This window comes from Dryobates pubescens, chromosome Z (genome assembly GCF_014839835.1).
Source record: "Dryobates pubescens isolate bDryPub1 chromosome Z, bDryPub1.pri, whole genome shotgun sequence".
In the NCBI taxonomy this organism is placed as follows: Eukaryota; Metazoa; Chordata; class Aves; order Piciformes; family Picidae; genus Dryobates; species Dryobates pubescens.
Window position 1 is genome coordinate 22,484,959 of NC_071657.1, and position 18,598 is coordinate 22,503,556.

An 18,598-nucleotide genomic window follows, 5' to 3' on the forward strand; every position below is an offset into this window, starting at 1 on the left:
AAGCTAAAGCACCCCATGGCACAGTAAGAGTAGCAATGTTTTCACCAACTGCCCTTCACTGAGAGAGAACAGCCTGGGGAGGGTCAGGGTACTGGCAGAATGCCAGATTAGAGAAGGGGAGGTACAATTTACACACTGCTATGCAAGGTCCAGTAAATCAGTCTCATGGCAAGAAAAGCCCTGCATTTCATTCTTTATACTCCCAGCAGAGGGGCAAACACATACATCCTCAACTAAATGTCACAACTCTATGAGCTGATCCTGAATATGTTTAGTTCCATTTTTTAAAAATGGGGCAGAGGGAGAATATTAATATTTTCATTGCCTTTTTTTCCTGTTCACTCACTGTGTGTTTACCATAAATTAGACCTGCTGAGAGTGTGATGCTGAGCAACCCATATGGCAAATACTCAACTGAGAGATGTGAAAGGAAAATCACTTTCTTGTTTCTGAATTTTCTCTAGTCTCCTTCTTTAGAAAGTCTTGCTTAACAGCAAACACCGAGAAACAGCTCTGCTAACACTATTTATATAGAGAAGACAAACTTTAGACCAAAACAATATATTTTCAGTAGAAAATAGTTCAGTATGTGATGAAATCGGACAAAACCAGTGGTTGTCTCAACACTCAACACACAAGTGCAGGAGTTCTTGGTTGTACAATTGCCATACACACAAATTTAGGCAAAACAACTCACAGCTTCACAGCTAGTGCATGTCCACGGTGTTCTATCTATTGAGGTGCGTTAGGTCAATTCTTTCTTATTTTGGGTGCAAAATTAATCTATTTCAACTTTTTTTTTGCTTTCCAGTCTGAGACAAACACTCAGTATGCTGTGACAAACCAGCATACATATCCAGCATCCATGAAACCTTGAAAAAAAAAATATCAAATTCTGAGTGTGAGATGCAGGCACAGATGGCAGTCTTGCAGTGGGAACAAAAAAGAATAGTGGACTATAAGGAGATTCCCGGTGGATTCTGTTTACTCTTAACCTTATCCCTTTCTGTTTCTGCAAGTCTACATTTTGGGTTGGTTTTGTCAGCAAGAGAGAAATGCTGACATATAGTCAGGTTACAGAATATAGAATCATATAGCATTTTGGGTAGCAAGGGACACTTAAGGGTCATCTAGTCCAACTTCCCTGCAGTAGGCAGGTACCTCTTCAATTAGATCAGGTTGTTCAGAGCCCTGTCCAACCTGACCTTGACTGTTTCCAGGGATGGGGCATCTACCACCTCTCCAGGAAACTGATTGCAGTTTTTCAGCATCTCTCACTGTAAAATATTTCTTCTATATATCTAGTCTAAGTTTACCCTGTTTTACTTTAAAACCATTACCTCCTGTCCTTTGGAAAAAAAAAAGAAAAAAAGAGGAAAAAAAAAAGAAAAGCCTTGCTTGTAATATTGTCCCTGTCTTTCCTACAGCCTCCTTTAAGGTGCTGAAAACCGCAACAAGGTTTCCTTGGAGCCTTCTTTTTTTCCAATGCTGAACAACCCCACCTCTCTCAGCCTTTTCCCATATGAGAGCTGTTCCAGTAGGTGTCCCCAGTCTGGTACTGAGATTTGTCCTGTAAAACAAAACAGAACTGGCAATAAATAGATACCACCTAATAGCTTTTGTTGGCAAAGTTAGAATCCAAAATATGAGAGATTTCTTCAACTAGCTTCATTGTTCATGCAAAGGAAGAAATAAAATCACTGGCAACGGAGACAGAAAATTCTGCCAGGGGCCCTCTTTTATTTTAGAATAGAATAAAATAAACAGTTCTTCAAGGAAGGGTGAATTTACTACTAACTCTATGCTCTTGTTAGACCTGAGCCAAAGAACCAAGCAATTTGTATTCAGACTCATTTTTTCTTTCTTGCAGAATCACAGAATGCTAATGGTTGGAAGGGACCACAGGAGATCATTTAGTGCACTGCCAGAAGACTAGAGTGTATCGCACAGGATGGCATCCAGACAGGTTTTGAACAATTCCAGAGACATAAACTCCACCACCTCTCTAGACAGCTTGTTCCTATGCTGCACCACCCTCAACATAAAGAAGATTTTCCTTATGTTTATTTGGAACTGCCTGTGTTCAAGGTTTTGCCCATTACCCCATGTCCTGCCATCATGCACCACTGAAAAAAGACTGTCCTCATTCTCCGGATACCTACTATTGAAGTGTTTATAAGCATTAATAATATACATTCTCAGTCTTCTCCAGGCTAATAAGCTCCAAGTCCCTCAGCCTTGCTTCATAAGACAGATGTTTTAGTCCCCTAATCATCTTCATTGCCCTTTGCTGTACCCTCTGAACAGTTCCCTGTCCTTCTTGAACTGGGGATCCCACAACTGGAAATACTAGTCCAAATGAGGCCTCACTAAGGCAAAGAAGATGGGGAAGAGAAGTTCCCTCAACCTGCATGTATGTATCCCAGGATACCATTTGCCTTCATGGCCACACGGGCACATTGCTGGCTCATGGCCATCCTGCTGTCAAGTCTATACTGAAAAGGGGAAAATAAAATGGTCGCAAAATAAGATGTTGCCATATTTGCAATATACACAGGAGTTCAAACGTCAGTTTTTCTAGGGCTAAAGAGATACAGGTTAGGTTTAACCTGTATTCATTTAAATTAAAAAACCAAAACAAAACAAAATACTATGCACATGATCTAGTTATGGAGTTGCAGAAGAAAGTAGGGGTTTTTGGTGAATAATGTTCATGCAGCAGCTTTATCATGAAAGCTACATTTTGTTGGAGAGGCACAGAAGCCATGAGTTGTTCTGAATACAGAAGCAGAGATCCTTCTGATGAAAGTTTTCTCTGTCTCCTAGACAGAGAAAGAAAAGTAGTCTTCTTCAGTAGAACTACAATTGATGCCCTTATCTACTCTGAATTTGAGTATTCAAAGAAGGGCTGAAGATTTTCAAGTTGAATAATTTTGTATTTTTTTGATTCCTGTAAAATAAATTAAATATATTAACTGTATATAAAATAAAACCTGAAGTTTTCAGTCAGTCAAAACACCAGATTCAAGTAAGCCTAGCAGTGTACCCAGTCACAGAGAGTCAAGAGGAGGAACTTTCCTGTCATCATCTAACCAGAGAATATAAATGATGAAAAACCTTTCATAGCAGTTGCTTTGTCTAACTCAAAATTCCAGAATGCTCCTGTATCCTAAAATAACTGATAGATTCAAGACCAGGCTCCTGATACATTGCAGAATGTATGAAATTCAATCGGGTATGATAAAAATAGAGGCTATTATAATGTTTACAAGTGTTAATTAAGCGTTTAATTACATTCCAGTTCAGAAGGTGTTTTAGGCACATACCTTGCCAAACAGATGGAACAAAAATTAATATTTCAAGACACAGAAGACCTTTCTTTTTTGTTTTCTGTGTCAAAATATCACTATTCTAAATACATACTGTATGTGTTTCAACATGGAAAGCCATGAGTGTTCATTTTTAAATGAAAAGCACAAAAGCAGTCACCAGACAAACATTTGCATAGAAATATCCTGTATCTCCATCACTTCTGTGGATGGAATTGCTACCTTCTGTAGTAATACAACACTATCACCAGCAAACCCAAAATAAATAATTTTTATTAAAGCTGGAATTATATTGTAATGTTGGATCAACAGTTTAATGTTCTAATTATGTTGTTTCTCACACACAAAGTAAATAGCACAAAACAACATTTAACGTTTCTGTAATATTCACATTGTTGTCACCCCTATCACCAGTTCCTATATTCTCATGCAATATGGCCAGATCTTAAAGTATTAAACATGCTGTCAGTGCCTATGCCCCACAAGCAGCTGAGCTGAGATGCTACTGACAAGAACACAAGCAGAAGAGTATGCAAATGATAAATTAGTCAGCTTTGTGGAAGTCAGGAATGCAGTCCAATAATGAAACAGTAGATTACAACATTTTATTTATTTGTTAGTGCTTATTATACAGCTGTATTTCATAAACTATCTTAATTTAAACACAGTTCATAAATGACACAAAAGAAAATACAGTTTATATTCTTAACCACAAGCACATTTTTACTGTAGTGTTAGTAGATTAATTTCCTGTCTATGCTCACTCCTTTAGTAATTCTTGTAGTTATTTTGCTTTATTAACGTTTGAACCAAAATTGAACAAAATCAGTGGAGGCAAATTAGAAACAATAGCATGGGCCAAATTTAGACCAGATGTTCACACAATCTGCAACAGACAAGGTACAGCCAGTTTCTTCAGACACCAAAATCCTACACAAACACCACTGCATGCCTCATATCACTGTACACCTTATGTATTCTTAGAGATACTGCATATAGAAAACCTCTTATGCTTCTGATTTACTGCAAGTTATGACAGCAGTACAAACTAGAATTAAATAAATATGTTGAATAAAACATTACTTAATCATTTAAGCACAGGCTGATTTGGTGTTCAAGGCCAGGCTGGATGAGGTCACAAGCAATATTGTTCTGTGAAGGGTGTCCCTGCCAATGCCAGGGGCATTGGAACTAGATGGTCTTCAAGATCCCTTCCGTTCCATGAGTCTAGGAATAACTATAGTGGTCTTGGCCAGGTTTACAAGCTTACATTTTTCCCACAACGCAAAGGACCACAATGAACATTTTGTCTGACATCCTATATGACTTCATGTAGTAATGCCTCATGGAGCAGGCCAATTTTTCTTCAAAACACCCTCACACACCCTTTGGGAAGAGATATGGTCTGAATTTTTAAATTATAAGCAATCCTGATAAACACTGAATCAATGCCATTTTTACTGCCACTTAATTTCATATAGTTAATTAGAAAGCACTTAAAGCACTCTAAGGTTGTCCCCACCATTTCCTTTCATACCTTCAGAGACAAGTAGCTAAGTACAACACAGAATTCAGCATGTCTGCCTCAGATCCCACATCTTGGATTGTGCTCATTATAAATGGGGTACTTCAGCTGATCCAAAGCCCCAGCAGAACAGCTACCATACTCCAGAACATGGCAGCCTGATGTTTAAACATGAGTACAGTATTTATATTAACATATTTGGCTACATAACTCAGTCCTATAGGTGATGACTTAACCCTCCTAATACTTCTAAAAAAGCAAACACAAGCATGCTCAAGATTCACGTACTATATATTTTATAGATTTTTCCTACAGGCAGATCTCACACACTGACATTTTAAGACCTTAATTAAGGTTGATTTATTTACAAATGGTCTGTTTTCAGCTCTCAGAAATGATGTATTTAATGTTTTATTTTTAAACACAATTAAAAAATAATATATAAATATATACATACTGCAAATGTAATACAGATAACAAATTCATTTAAGCCCATTTATGCACATTAGTGACACACCATGTGGCAGGAAGACTAGGAGTACAAGAAGACCCCTTGGCGATTTATTTTATATTAAATCCCTAATGGCCTCTTCTCATCTTTGCAAAAATATGCACAAATGTCCAGACTATCCAGCCATTGAAATGAATGGTTATTTATTTGCTAAACGAGAACACTATGTTTAATGTTCCTTAGACAAAAGGTAGCCTGCCAAAGTCGCATTCCTACAGCTCCATACATCATTTATATTACATACCCTAACTTCTCACAACAGGCATCAGAAAAATACTTCTGAACAGCATTGCTATTGTAAGTTTCTGAGAATTTCTGTTTCAAACTCTACTACTGGAAGATTAAATGTTAACTTGTTTACTTGGGGTTTTCTTCTTGTTTTACTATGTATTCTATTCTATGTATTCTATGTATTCTATGTATTCTATGTATACTTTTAGCATTAAAAAACAAATTCATGGATCAATCTGATGCCATTTAAAATGTTTGGATTTATACCGTGAGAAAGAAGTTTCCAAATACATAACCATGGTCCAATAATTACAGACAACAAAAGTTCAAACCTCTAAATATGTTGTAATCTCACCTAGATGCATATAATAGTCTACCTACCTCTTGTTTAATATGGTCCCGCTGAAACAGATATTCTTGATTTGCTTTACAAAAATATTAAAAGCATCACTTTTCATAATGCACAAATAAAAATTTCCAAATTACTAACATAATTGCATGCCATAATACTACTACAAAACAACCACAAAATCAAACCATCACTTCTGAAATCAGACTACTAATTTATTAGGGAGCAGATCCACTGTTCACAAAAAGACTCCTAAACTTCGGGCTGCTGGAACAGTCATTGTGAGACACACAGCCTCAAAGTGAAAAGTTCTGGATCTTGCAGAAACTTTCCCTTGGTAACATCCTCACCTTATTTGGACTACTAGATAGTATCTAAGGACAGTCCAGCACACTATGACAGCACAAACATGAGGGTTACTTTAGTGGGACAGTAACACTGTTAGCTCCAACCTTACAATACAATACAATTACAAAACTTCCAGAACTTGGGAACTACCTTTATGGAATATCCAGATACCATGGCCAGAAACATGAACCAGAATCTCAACAGATCTGCATCTATTACTTTGTTTGTAAGTCAATAGCAGACAGCCATGGACTGTTTGCCTCATTTTCAACTGACTGCCCTGCTCCTCTCTTAAGAAACCTGATTTTCTATCTTAAGTCACCATTAGTTCTGTGAGCAATTAGAAAAAAAATTCTTGAATCAAAAGTTTAAGGACTTAGTCCAACAAACACACGATTAAGCTACACTGTCATAAGCCATTTTCAAATAGAGCACACTCATGAAACCTGTATTGTTCTTCTGGTATACTAGAGTTGAGAAAGCAGAGAAGAGAGCTCTGTTTACACAGAAAACATTTTCAGTAAAAACAAACATACAAAACAAAACAAAAGCACAGAAAGTAACATTGAGAAGATATTTCTCATTTCCAAGAGAATTCCAGCAGAGAATAAGCAAAATATACTCTCAGGGTATAACATAATGTAACAGAAATTAACTGTAATGTATGCACTGAATTTTGCTACAATATCCTGTAAATAACCGTTATTATGACTTGGGGAAAGTTTCCAGCAAAGGCAACAAATTTAATTGTGAACTGAGCACTGTTACTCTTCTGGTGTCATTCTCTCCAAAACACACTGCTGTGCACTTGAAATCCAAGTAACACATGCTCTAAGAGTTATGTCAAGAAAGTCAAGGCTGCATATAGACTCTTATAGAAATCTAAACACGTTCACATGAAATACTTTCCCCTTTTTTTTAATCACTAATGACAACACTCTCTTCCTATAGTGTAAGAATAATTTCCTTCTTATAAAGTACAGAACTTAGAAAACATTCCCATGGATACAAGGAAATCTGTATCAATACTAATAAAAAATGAATTTATTGCAACATATCTAGCACAAGCTTCAATTAATTTAAATTGAAATAGAAGATGAATATCCTCGTTTACAGAGGGGAAAATTAGGAAAGCATTTATTTATTTAAAACAGAGGAAATCAGCAGTAGAGAAGGGAAAGGAAACTAGCCCCGGGCCACGAATTTCCTAAAAATAGCACCCAGCCTTTCAGGAACAGAGGACTTTTTCAGAATCTACTTTCAGTAAAGATCTGTAAAACTTGCCATAACAATAGAAATAAGAAAAGCTTATTTATCATCACTTGAGTATGTGCTATTAAGGTATGACATTTGTTAGAGTATCAGACTTACTGACCACCATCGTTACTGTTCTAAAACTGACTGAAATCAGAGCTTGTGTGTTGAACTGCAACACTTTCAGTCTTCAAGATACATATTCAAACCAGCAGCACATGATGCATGCTTGTGAACAGCTTCCTTTACCAAACTATAATTGTATAATTATCATCTTTGTTCTCCGCACCAATTCCTACAAGGTAGACCACTGAATCAAAGCATATAATCAAGCCTATAGAAAGCACTTCATTGAAAGCTACTTTTGTATACCTATTGATGAAGAAAAAATATTTAACTCATCTGTCAAATTTTCTGAAGAGGCACACATCAGAGATTCAGCACCTGAAGCAAAGCCACATCTGTTCTTCACAGCCCCTTAATGTTTAATGAGATAGTATCTGTAGTTTATTTCAAGAATGAACTACAAATCACCCTTACTATTGCTGAGAAAATGCTGACGTCATTAAAGTTTGTGTATTCTGAGTTCAGAACAGAATGGTAAGCTAAACAGAGAGGTCCAGTTTCATCTAGACTTCCCCTACACATATTATCTTTGCGATACTGGATGAAGTAACTAACTAGCGCAAACTGTTTTCACAAGCCACCTTCTTTACCAGTGTGAAAAACATATCATCTCTGGTTCTACTAACAGTAAGTAAAAAGAGGTCTTGTGCTGGTCAGGTACTTTAGGGTGGTATTCAGAAGACATCTGAACTAAGGGCAGTAATGCACAAAACGCAAACCCGATCTCTGTCCCAGATATGATATTGAGTCCTTTTAGTGCAGAGTGTGACTTGTAAACATTGTAACTAGGAAAAAAGCTTCACTCAAAGTTAATTAAAACACTGAAAATCTTGAGAAAATAACTGGATAAAAATCAAAGAACTGTCTCCATATGCAATGGGGTTGTTTGCCAACTAAGTTTCCTCTTACCTCTAGCGTCATGTACACCGTGCTAATTGCTACTTTGATTTCTCCATCTGAAATTTCCTTCAGATCCTTCAGCATAACCTCCTCAATATTTATACCTGTTTGAGAAGAGAAAGGGATTTCAATACATGCAAGTATCTACAGCTGACCAATTGCAGCAACACAAAACCACATCTTAGACCTAAATTTTGAGCCTTCTTTATGCTAGGACAAAAATAAAACTAAATCCAACATTAACATGTCAATGCTTAATGTTTCTAGAGGGACATTTTAAAGAATGAAGAGATTTGAAGGGGAGGGAAGAAAATGATGAAGAATCAAGTGTTTTGCAATGAAGTTGTGTAAGCACTCATGTTTTTTAAACAAACTGAATTCCAGTTGATGATAACAATAACCAGTCCTATGGTCTAATATGAAATCACCAATAGGAAACACTTCTGGAATGAGTAATATATTTAAAAGCATATGTGGAATACTACGGTATTTATAAAATATTCAGAAACAAAGCACTTAAGATGTTCTGTAAACAGAAAGTTATTCAACCTTTACGACTTTCCTTATGAATCAATACCAACATCAGTGGTCCTTTCCCATTTTCTCCTGGGTCCTTCAGCTGGGTCACAATAATAATCTCCTGCAATGCTACAGGCTTGGGGTAAAGCATCTGGAAAGCTGCATAACAGAAAAAGACCTGGGAGTGTTGTTTGACAGCCAGTTGAGTATGAGCCAGCAGTGTGCTCAGGGAGCCAAGGCGGCCAACAGCATTTTGGTCTGCATCAGGAATAGTGTGACCAGCAAGAGTAGGGAAGTGATGGAGCGCCCTTTCTCAGCACTGGTGAGGCTGTATCTTGAATAGTCTTTTCAGTTTTAGGCCCATCACTACAAGAGGAGCTGAAGCAAGTCCAGAGGAGGACAATAAATCTGGAGAAGGATCTGGAGAACCAGTCTTATTAAGAGCATCTGAGGGAACTGGGATTATTTAGTCTGGAGAAGAGGAGGCTGAGGGTAGACTTTATTCATCTCCACAGCTACCTGAAAGGAGGTTGCAGGGATGTGGCTGCTGGTCTCTTCTCCCTAATATCAAATGTTAGAATGAGAAGTGGCCTCAAGTTGTGCCAGGGGAGGTTTAGATTGAATACTAGGAAAAATTTCTCTATGGAAAGTGTGGCCAGGCATAGGAACAGGATGTCAAGGGAGCTGGTGGAACCACCATCCCTGAAGGTGTTCAAAAAATCTGTAGACATAGTACTTCAGGACATGTTTTAAATGCCATAGAATCATAGAATCAATAAGGTTGGAAAAGACCTCAAAGATCATCAAGTCCAACCTGTCACCCAAGACCTCATGACTACTAAACCATGGCTTCAAGTGCCACGTCCAATCCCTTTTTGAACACCGCCAGGGACAGTGACTCCACCACCTCCCTGGGCAGCACATTCCAATGGCTAATAACTCTCCGTGCGAAGAACTTTCTCCTCACCTCGAGCCTAAACTTCCCCTGGTGCAATTTGAGACTGTGTCCTCTATGAATGGGGATGTTTAATCAATGGCTGGACTCAAGAGGTCTTTTCCATCTGAAATAATTCTATAATTCTATTCTTACATACATCAAAGGGTGAATGAAGCAAATAGATGTTATGTACCATAGAAACAGAACAAAATATTATAATCAGAAACAATTGCATAAAAATGAAATTGTCACCAGAAACACTAGTATGCTTAAGCACAAAGTATTGGAAACTCAAGTCACTAAGTTTCTCTAAGAAAAGATGTCTGTCTAAAACACTGTGAAGATTCTCAAAATAAGTATATCTGATGTATAGGAATATGGCCATATCACATGATCAAAAATACAGACATGATAGCCAAATGTACGTATGAAGAAAGCTGCAAGCCTCTTACATCACTGTGGGGTGGCAACTAATATGTCCACTGATCTACAAAGCTTAGCAGCATAACATGCAAAATGTGTTTGGACAAATGAGGAGTCAAATACCAACTTATCATATGCTATTGAATATTACCCTGGCTAATTCACATCAGCTGCCCCAGTTGTGCCCTCTCCAAGCTTCCTGTGATAATTAACCCTATTCCAGCCAAACACAGACATGAGTAGAAGTAATACTAGATTACTTAGGAGTTCAGTAGTTCCTCAACAGAAATCACAATACTGCGATCCAGAATGTTAGGCACTTAGTGTAAAATGAAATATAATGCATGTAACTGTCAATGAGAATAGCATGCTGCAGCTATTTTTACCACACACAAGCTGATATATTCTGATACAGTTACATAACTACATTTTTTAAAGGTCTGAAAAACTTAAGCAAGTTGCACTACCTTGTGAGTTAAACTGAGTATCCTGGAGAACAGAGATAATTTCCTCTCGTGGGGGAAGATCTGGAAACTTTTCCTCTAGCATTGATAGTACCTTCTCCTGCTGCTCTGTAATACTGTCAGTCTCCAAAGACATGCACTTGAAAAGAATGCTTCCTGAAACATTGAAAGACAAAATCAATGCCTCCTGTAAACAGCAAAGAAACAAGAATATATGTATACTGTATTGCCACCATTCTTTTGCAAAAGCTGTTGTTTCTACTGACAAATTCACTGAATTAAATGTTGAATGCTCTTCACACAAGAACATTCTCTTGACATGAAAGCAGTTTATAAAACCTGAACCAGGTGGGTTGTCAGGGCCCATGCTACAGCTAACGGGCTAGTCCCAGCATTCCCATGGTGTGCAGCATGGCTCTGTACATCTGAGTACTGCAGCATGAACACTAGCAAGCAGTGGGACATCTGGGCATGTTCCTTTCTCTAGGCATTATCAAGTGTTTGCACGCTGAAAATCCACATTGACTACTTTCCTTTTTCACATGTCAATGAACTGCTGCAGTGGGCATAGGAAAGAAATTCTTTACAGTCAGAGTGGTGACAAACAGGAAAAGGTTGCTCAGAGAAGTTTTGGAAACCCCTTCCATGGAAGTATTAAAAGTCATATTGGATGGGGCTTCAAACAATCTGATCTGGTGAAAGATGCCCCTGTCTGGGTTGGACTAAATGACCATTTGTCATTTTGGTGTCATTTAGCTGACTCTGTTTATCTCCTCATCAATGAATATACAAAGAAAGCACTGCACATTCAGCCAATCAAAATGGTGTGTTCAATTTTAGAATTTGAATGAAACATAATATAATAAATAACTTCACCATAACCAGAACACTAATACTGAGTTAGCTCTGATGTCTTTGCAGACAACTATATACTGAGTATGTTCCATCCCGGATATGAAACATTCATGACAGTTCAAGCTTTAAAGAAACCCATTTACATTACCCAGAGATTGGGGTCCTATTGACCACTACATACAAAGGTAGCCTTCACTTCCGATTACTCACTCTAAAGTAAGGACAATAGAATCTTACACTTCAGCATTGAAACTATTTATTTATTACTGTATTATGTACAGGGACTTCAAACAAGTGTATGATTTGTCTCAGTGCAATAGTTTAACACTGTCTTTGGCACTGTTATGAACATGAATTATGATTTATTAATAAGGCAAACATGCTATTAATAAAAATACTAATTATTAATAATATGAAACATTGCCAACAAATTATTAATAGGTATGGTGGTCAGCTGTAGTATATTTACAATATATATGTACAGTACATAGGTAATACTAACAATTTAAACAGTATTAAGCAAACCAGGAAAATAACGCTGGGAAAGAGAATCTGCAGCAGGGATGCTGCTTGCCCACTAGGAGGAGACTCAACTGGAATCTTGACAAAATGGCAGCAGTTAAGACAAACAGAACCTTTTACAAAGAGGATTTATAGAGATAAACCAATTACTCACAATACTATTTCTCTGGAATTCTCTCTGGAGCTGCAATATAGTCCAAGTTACAGGGAGCAACAGGAGTTCCACCCATGTGGATGGGTGCTCCTGAGGTTAATCATTAACAGCTTTTGGGGGTCCTCTCAGACACTGGCTGCTGGCAGGATTGTCGCACTGTCCCAGTGGGTGGGCTGGCCACAGCACAATAGCAGGAGGCTCTTAAAGCTTCCTAGGGTTTGCAGGCTGTTCAGGGTTTCAGGCTCTCAACAATAGCTGCAAGGTCTGGGTTTGAGAAGCAGGTGCTTAGGTTGGAAGTGACTCATTGCTGCAAGGGACAGTTCTCCAGGTCTTGGCTCACCTGGGCTTTGTCCCTTCTGCCCAGCAAGAAACTTCTGTCTGCTCATGGGCTTTTATGATGTGAAGAGGCTGACTGTGGTTTCAGTGCAGCTTATGTGAAGGGGCTTGCATCTTTCTGGGTAAACTGAGGCATGGCAAAGATTCTGAGTTGCAAGGCTCATGGCTTCTCTTCCCAGATCTTAGGCTAGGTAAGGCAAGGCACATTGTTTACTATTTGGCTTTGCTTTTATCATTTGCCCAAGGATCAATTTGGCCAACTGGCAACCAATAGAAGGGGATATTGCCAGGCCGTGCCCATATAAGGTAAAGACATGAGCTTAGTCTAGGTGAAGCATGGGCAGTGCAGACACCTGTTTATCACAATGGGAGGACATATCCCTGTTTACCAGACTTTCTGATGCAGGGTTATTTATCTTTTTCCCTGCATTCCCCTGACCCCTGCAGGACGGAAGGGGAGAAGAGGATCATGCCTGGACATGCCAGGACTTGTTCTGGGTTTGTTTTGAGCCAATTTGGCCCTACCACCACAAGCACAGAAGCAAGAGAAGAAGAGAAAAACTTGGACACAGCTACCCACTGACTAGGACCAGTGAGAAATTGTTATATTTGGCTTTCACAAGGGGAAGGTGGGTGCCACCATTGCTGGGGACTGCAGGGTTCAATCCTTAAGCTGATTGGCTGGTTGTAGTCTGTGTTGTGTAGAATGTTGTCCTGAAGAGACAAAAAGCCTCAAAAATGCTCTGAATGAGACAATGGGGCAGGAGCCAGCAGGTCTGGTTTTTCAGGAAAATGTCCATGTTGCCCAGGCTTGTCTGAACATACCCTGGAGTCCAAGTGGGCTAGGTGTGTGTGCCTTTGGCCACGTTTGGAGAAAACTCATTCTATAGGTTAAAGTATCAGGGGTTTATCTCTTAATCTTTGTGTGGTGGTGAAAGAAAGTTCAGTTCTCACACACACACAAAGAAACCACAGCTAACTCAGTCGGAGAAGCGGAAATGAATATAAGCTCTATTTACAAGCAGGATGAGATGCAGTGAATATATACACAATATACAGTATTTACAATATATACGGGGAAAAAAACCTTAGTTAACTCTTGAGATCCACCAGTGACTCCCAGAATAGTTATAGACTCTGATTCCCTGATAATTTGATGGCATTATGGTGCACTGAGCTCCTGTGTCAACCAAGGCCCTGTACTTCCGAAATTGTGAAGTGCCAGGCCACTGGATGTACACATCCCAATAGATTCTGTTATCTCTGTTATCCCTTTCCTCCCCCGGTGGGAGGCAGGGCACCCCTAGTTATGGGAAATATGCCCACATGTGCAATAAGCACAGTGTGAAGTGTTAGAACTGGAGCCACTGTTGGAGCTATTAGAGTTGTCCTGGGAAACTGTGGAAGTAACAGCTACCCTTCTGGTATTGCTACCTCGGGTTCTGCCACCTTGCAGTTCCCTCAGTCTCCTGAAAAGATTAGAAGTTGGTTGATCATCTCATCTGTTCATGCTCTCACCAAACTGATCACGCAGAGTTATCCAAATACTCCCACGTGATTGCCTTGGTGGTCTGTTTTGATTTGATCTGTTTTGGAATGACCTCCTTGGAGTACGTCTATTCTTCACAGATGAAACTTGTATCCATCTGGAGGAAGAATTGGAATTATTGCCTTGTGCCGATTGGGATATGGTGTTTTTAAATTCATCCTTCAGCTCTTTCATGCAATTCTTTATCTCACCAGACAGAGTTTCAATGGCTAAAACCAAAGAAACACGTGAGGCTATCCTCCAATTGTCTCATTTGATCAGTGAGATGGCCAACTGTAGGAGGAGCTCCACCATAATTTCTTGCCACAATTCTGCTTGCCATAGTATTTGCATAATTAGGAGGAGCAAGCTTGATGAGCTTTTTAGCAAGACCAGTTCCTACAGGAATTTCATCAGGATTCAGAGTTTCATGGTTACCAGAGAGTACCTCTCTAACAGCAAATTCTCTCAGACACTTAATTGGAGCTGTGTTTGAATTTACAGCTGCTTTAACAGAAACTGACAGGTTTTGAGACAGACCAGCTGCCGTGGAGGACAATTCCGGTCCTGCCGAAGAAGAAGGAAATGGCTTTGCCTCTCTAATGGCCACCCAGGGAGCCGCCAGGTTAGGAGCTGCCTCTGCCACTGACGCTGGCTGATTGCCAGAATCGCCAACAGCACCATTCAAAGCAGCCTTTCCAATAGCCTTTTTAGCTTTATCTTTAACTGATACAGATTCTCCATTCTCCTCATCACTAGAAATCTCTGGAGCCGAATTAGAGCTATGCTTTCTTCTCTTTGGTCTATACTTAATAACAAAACAAGCCTTAGATACCTTCTTCTCCCAGTACAGTGCATATAACAAGTACATAATCACTATCACCAGCAGCAGATTCGCACACATCAAATAAATCACCTTTGGATCCCAGCCATCACTTAAAATTACTCTTTCACCTACTGGAATCTTAAGCTCCTTTATCTCGATTGGCAGAGTGCTTGCCGTTACATTTCTGTATGTCGTAAGCCAAAAGAATCCCAGGCACCGGTCATAGAGAACCTGAATCTTAAACTTAAACCACAAATATAATTTATACATTAAGTATCTGCCTAAGCAATCACAAATCAATCCTAGAAAATACTTATAGATGAGGACACTACAAATTGAAAAGACTAGATGCTCTAAAATCCAAAACACTTTCATGTTTGCAACTCCAACTTGAGCAGACGATAAATCAAACAAATTTTGCCCTGACCTTTCAAAAGGTCAGCAATTATCCACAAGCCCTGAGTTGGGCCGCCAATAAATTATGTGGTGGTGAGAGAAAGTTCAGTTCTCCCCCACACACAAAGAAACCATGGCTAACTCAGTCGGAGAAACGGAAATGAATATGAGCTCTATTTACAAGCAGGATGAGATGCAGTAAATATATACATAATATACAGTATTTACAATATATACAGGGAAAAAAACTTTCCCTCCTCCAGCCAGGAGGGTCCCTCCCCATCTTTAACCCCCTTCTCCCCCTACCTCCCTTTTTTTCCAAAAAGGGTTAGAGAGAAAAGGTAATTATTAAGGAGGAAATTCTGTTAGCTCAAAGCGTATGCAAGAATTAGTTTCTTATCTGTCAGTTCAGTTAATTCAAGGTCAACTCCACCCAGCACAGCTGTCGCTCAGAGAGAGACTGAAACAGACAGACTGAAAAAGACAGACTGAACTGACTGAGATTCAAACTGAACTAAAATTTAAAGTTGCATTCTACCAGTCTACCACTGAAATTCGTTTAGAATATCTTGTTTTCATTTTTTCACCAAAACATTCAGCCAGAGTGTTCCACTAACTGTCCCTTTCTTAAAGGCACACTTTAAGAGTGCACCCTAAAATGGTCACACTTTGTTATCATTGGCCATCATTGCCTTGGGAAATCTATAGAGACCAGCCCAAAGAGTCAGTGCCTTGCCTTGCAATTGTCCAAGCTCTGGGAGAAGTCACAAGCCTTGCTTGGAATCCAAGCTGTGCTTCTGTTTACCCAGACTGCAAGACCCCTCACTGTATAGTGTTGCAAAGCCCAGGAGCAGAATGAATGTGTCTCACCGGGCTGAAAGGAGGTGCTGAGAGTCCCTGGGACAGTTTCATTTTATTAGAAGAAGCAACAAGCACTGCTGCGAAGATTGCAGCTGCAGAGCCTCTTCAAATAGGCAAAGCTACAAAGCCAACAAGCCCTGCAAGCTTCTGCAGCAACCTGTTTTCTACAACGCTTTCAGCTACAAAGCCTTCAGAGAGAAATCCTGTATGTGCCTTAGCAACAAGCTCCAGAAGCCAACAGAAAGTGAAACTGTTTTCCTGCATCATTCGCATGGTCAACGCCATTTTGGTTTTGTTTAAATCCCCACATGTGCTGCAGTGAGTAATTACAAACTCCTTTTAAAGGTCTGTTGCCCTAGAGAATTCTAGAGTCGTCCCCCCCCCGGCTTCTGGGCAATCTCCAGCTCTGGTGCTGATGTTTCCTTTTTTTTTCTTTACAGTTTAAATTGCTGTTTATTGTTTCTGGATTTTTGATCATATTGTTTAAATTGTTACATGTTCCTGCTGGTGAGGTATCTGTTCTACAATTGAATATTTCTAACCAGTAAGTAGGTTTTATTAATATTTCCCATGTGTGACCATTTTTTACTAATAAAGTTATTAATATTAACATGGCTCCACAGCAAGCAGATCCCAGGTAAATATCTGAACTATAAAGCACTCAAGATACATACATATAGATAACATTTTCCCCCATTTCTCACAGAAACAATTCCCAAAGTACTACAATTGAATGACACTGATTATTTGAACATTTTGCATGTAGTATTTCAAAGTAAAGTTGAGGGCTAGGCCACCAAATTAAATTGACTAGCCCCAGTGTAGCCCAGCAGTGCTACAGCCAAGCAAATGGGTATGGGGAAGCAAGACAGGAAATTAGTTGGATGAAGAAGAGGAAGACCAGAGGAGGTTCACAAAGATGATCAGAGGGCTGGCACACCTCTCCTATGAAGACAGCCTTAAAGAATTGTGGCTGTTCAGCCTGCAGAAGAGAAGGTTCCTGGAAGACCTTGTAACTACATTTCAAGATCTGACGGGGATCTACAGAAAGATTGTTTGGAAGAGCTTGTAGTGACAGGACAAGGGGCTATGTTTTCAAACTGGAACAGGGTGGATTTAGGTTGGACCTGAGGAAGTTCTTTACAATGGGAATGGTAAACCATTGAAACAGGTTACCCAGTGATGAGGTTGAGGCTGCGTCCCTGAGACATTCAAGATCAGATTCCATGTAGCCCTGGACAGCCTGATCTAGCTGGAGGTGCTCCTGCTGATCACAGGGGAGTGGGGCAAATTGACCTTTGAGAGTCCCTTCCAACCAGATGTAACCTGTGAATTATGAAAAATTTCTTCACTGAAAGGGTTGTCAAGCACAGGAACAGGGTGCCCAGGAAAGTGGTTGAGTCATCGTCCCTTCAATAATTTAGAAGACATGTTGATGTGGTGCTCAGCAACAAGGTTTAGTGGTGGGCTTTGTAGTGTTAGCTTAATGGTTGGACTCAAAGAGCTTAAGCACCTCTTCCAACCTGAACAATTCTCTGATTCTTTATTTTTCCAACTGCAATAGACAGAACTGGCAGCAGAAAGCTGTGCTTACAGTTTTAGTAGCCACGCCAGTGCCTGGCTGTGATTTTAACAACTGCCTGAACCACAGTGGCTATGCAGCACAAAAACCCAAACCAAACCAAAATTAAAAAATAGAAAACCCAACATGAGGTTGGACTTGATGATCCTAAAGGTCTCTTCCAACCAAAACCATTCTGGGATTCTGGATCTTTTTGCTAAACTAATATATGGGGTTTTTTCATACCAAAGCAGTTCCAACTATAGTGCTGCAGCAGCATTGCTCATGCCAATAAAACTAGCTCAATCTTCCTAAGCACATGGACTGGGGGAAGATAATTTTTATATTATTTATCTATTCCACAATCAAAAGGGATGGACAAATCACCAAGGACACATTATGGCATCCTACCATGTATCTCTACAGGTATCAGGACCACGGAGATTCCTAGACATGCTGTGAGGCTTGGAGGAGCCGTCTTTGCACATGCCTGCGGCTCGTGATCCCAGCATCATCAGTGGCAAATTTTAAAAGGGACAGCCGCAGCTCGCAGGGCTTCCATTTTGGCAGGAAGCTTGCCCATCTTCTCTCGTAATCTCTCGTGCTCTCACTCGGTGGCAGCCAGCTGCACACGCCGCCGCAC

At 39.6% G+C, this 18,598-nt stretch overlaps 1 protein-coding gene across 1 annotated transcript in view; it reads right to left on the minus strand.

The window, feature by feature from the left end:
- PRUNE2 (prune homolog 2 with BCH domain) overlaps nt 1-18,598 on the minus strand; it is a 176,317-nt gene that overhangs the window by 103,772 nt on the left and 53,947 nt on the right. Inside the window, exons 6-7 of the mRNA XM_054177749.1 lie at nt 10,920-11,072; nt 8,583-8,677 (exon numbers count right to left, since the gene is read on the minus strand). Coding sequence (XP_054033724.1) covers nt 8,583-8,677; nt 10,920-11,072 — 248 coding nt within the window. The remainder of the gene's footprint in view (nt 1-8,582; nt 8,678-10,919; nt 11,073-18,598) is intronic.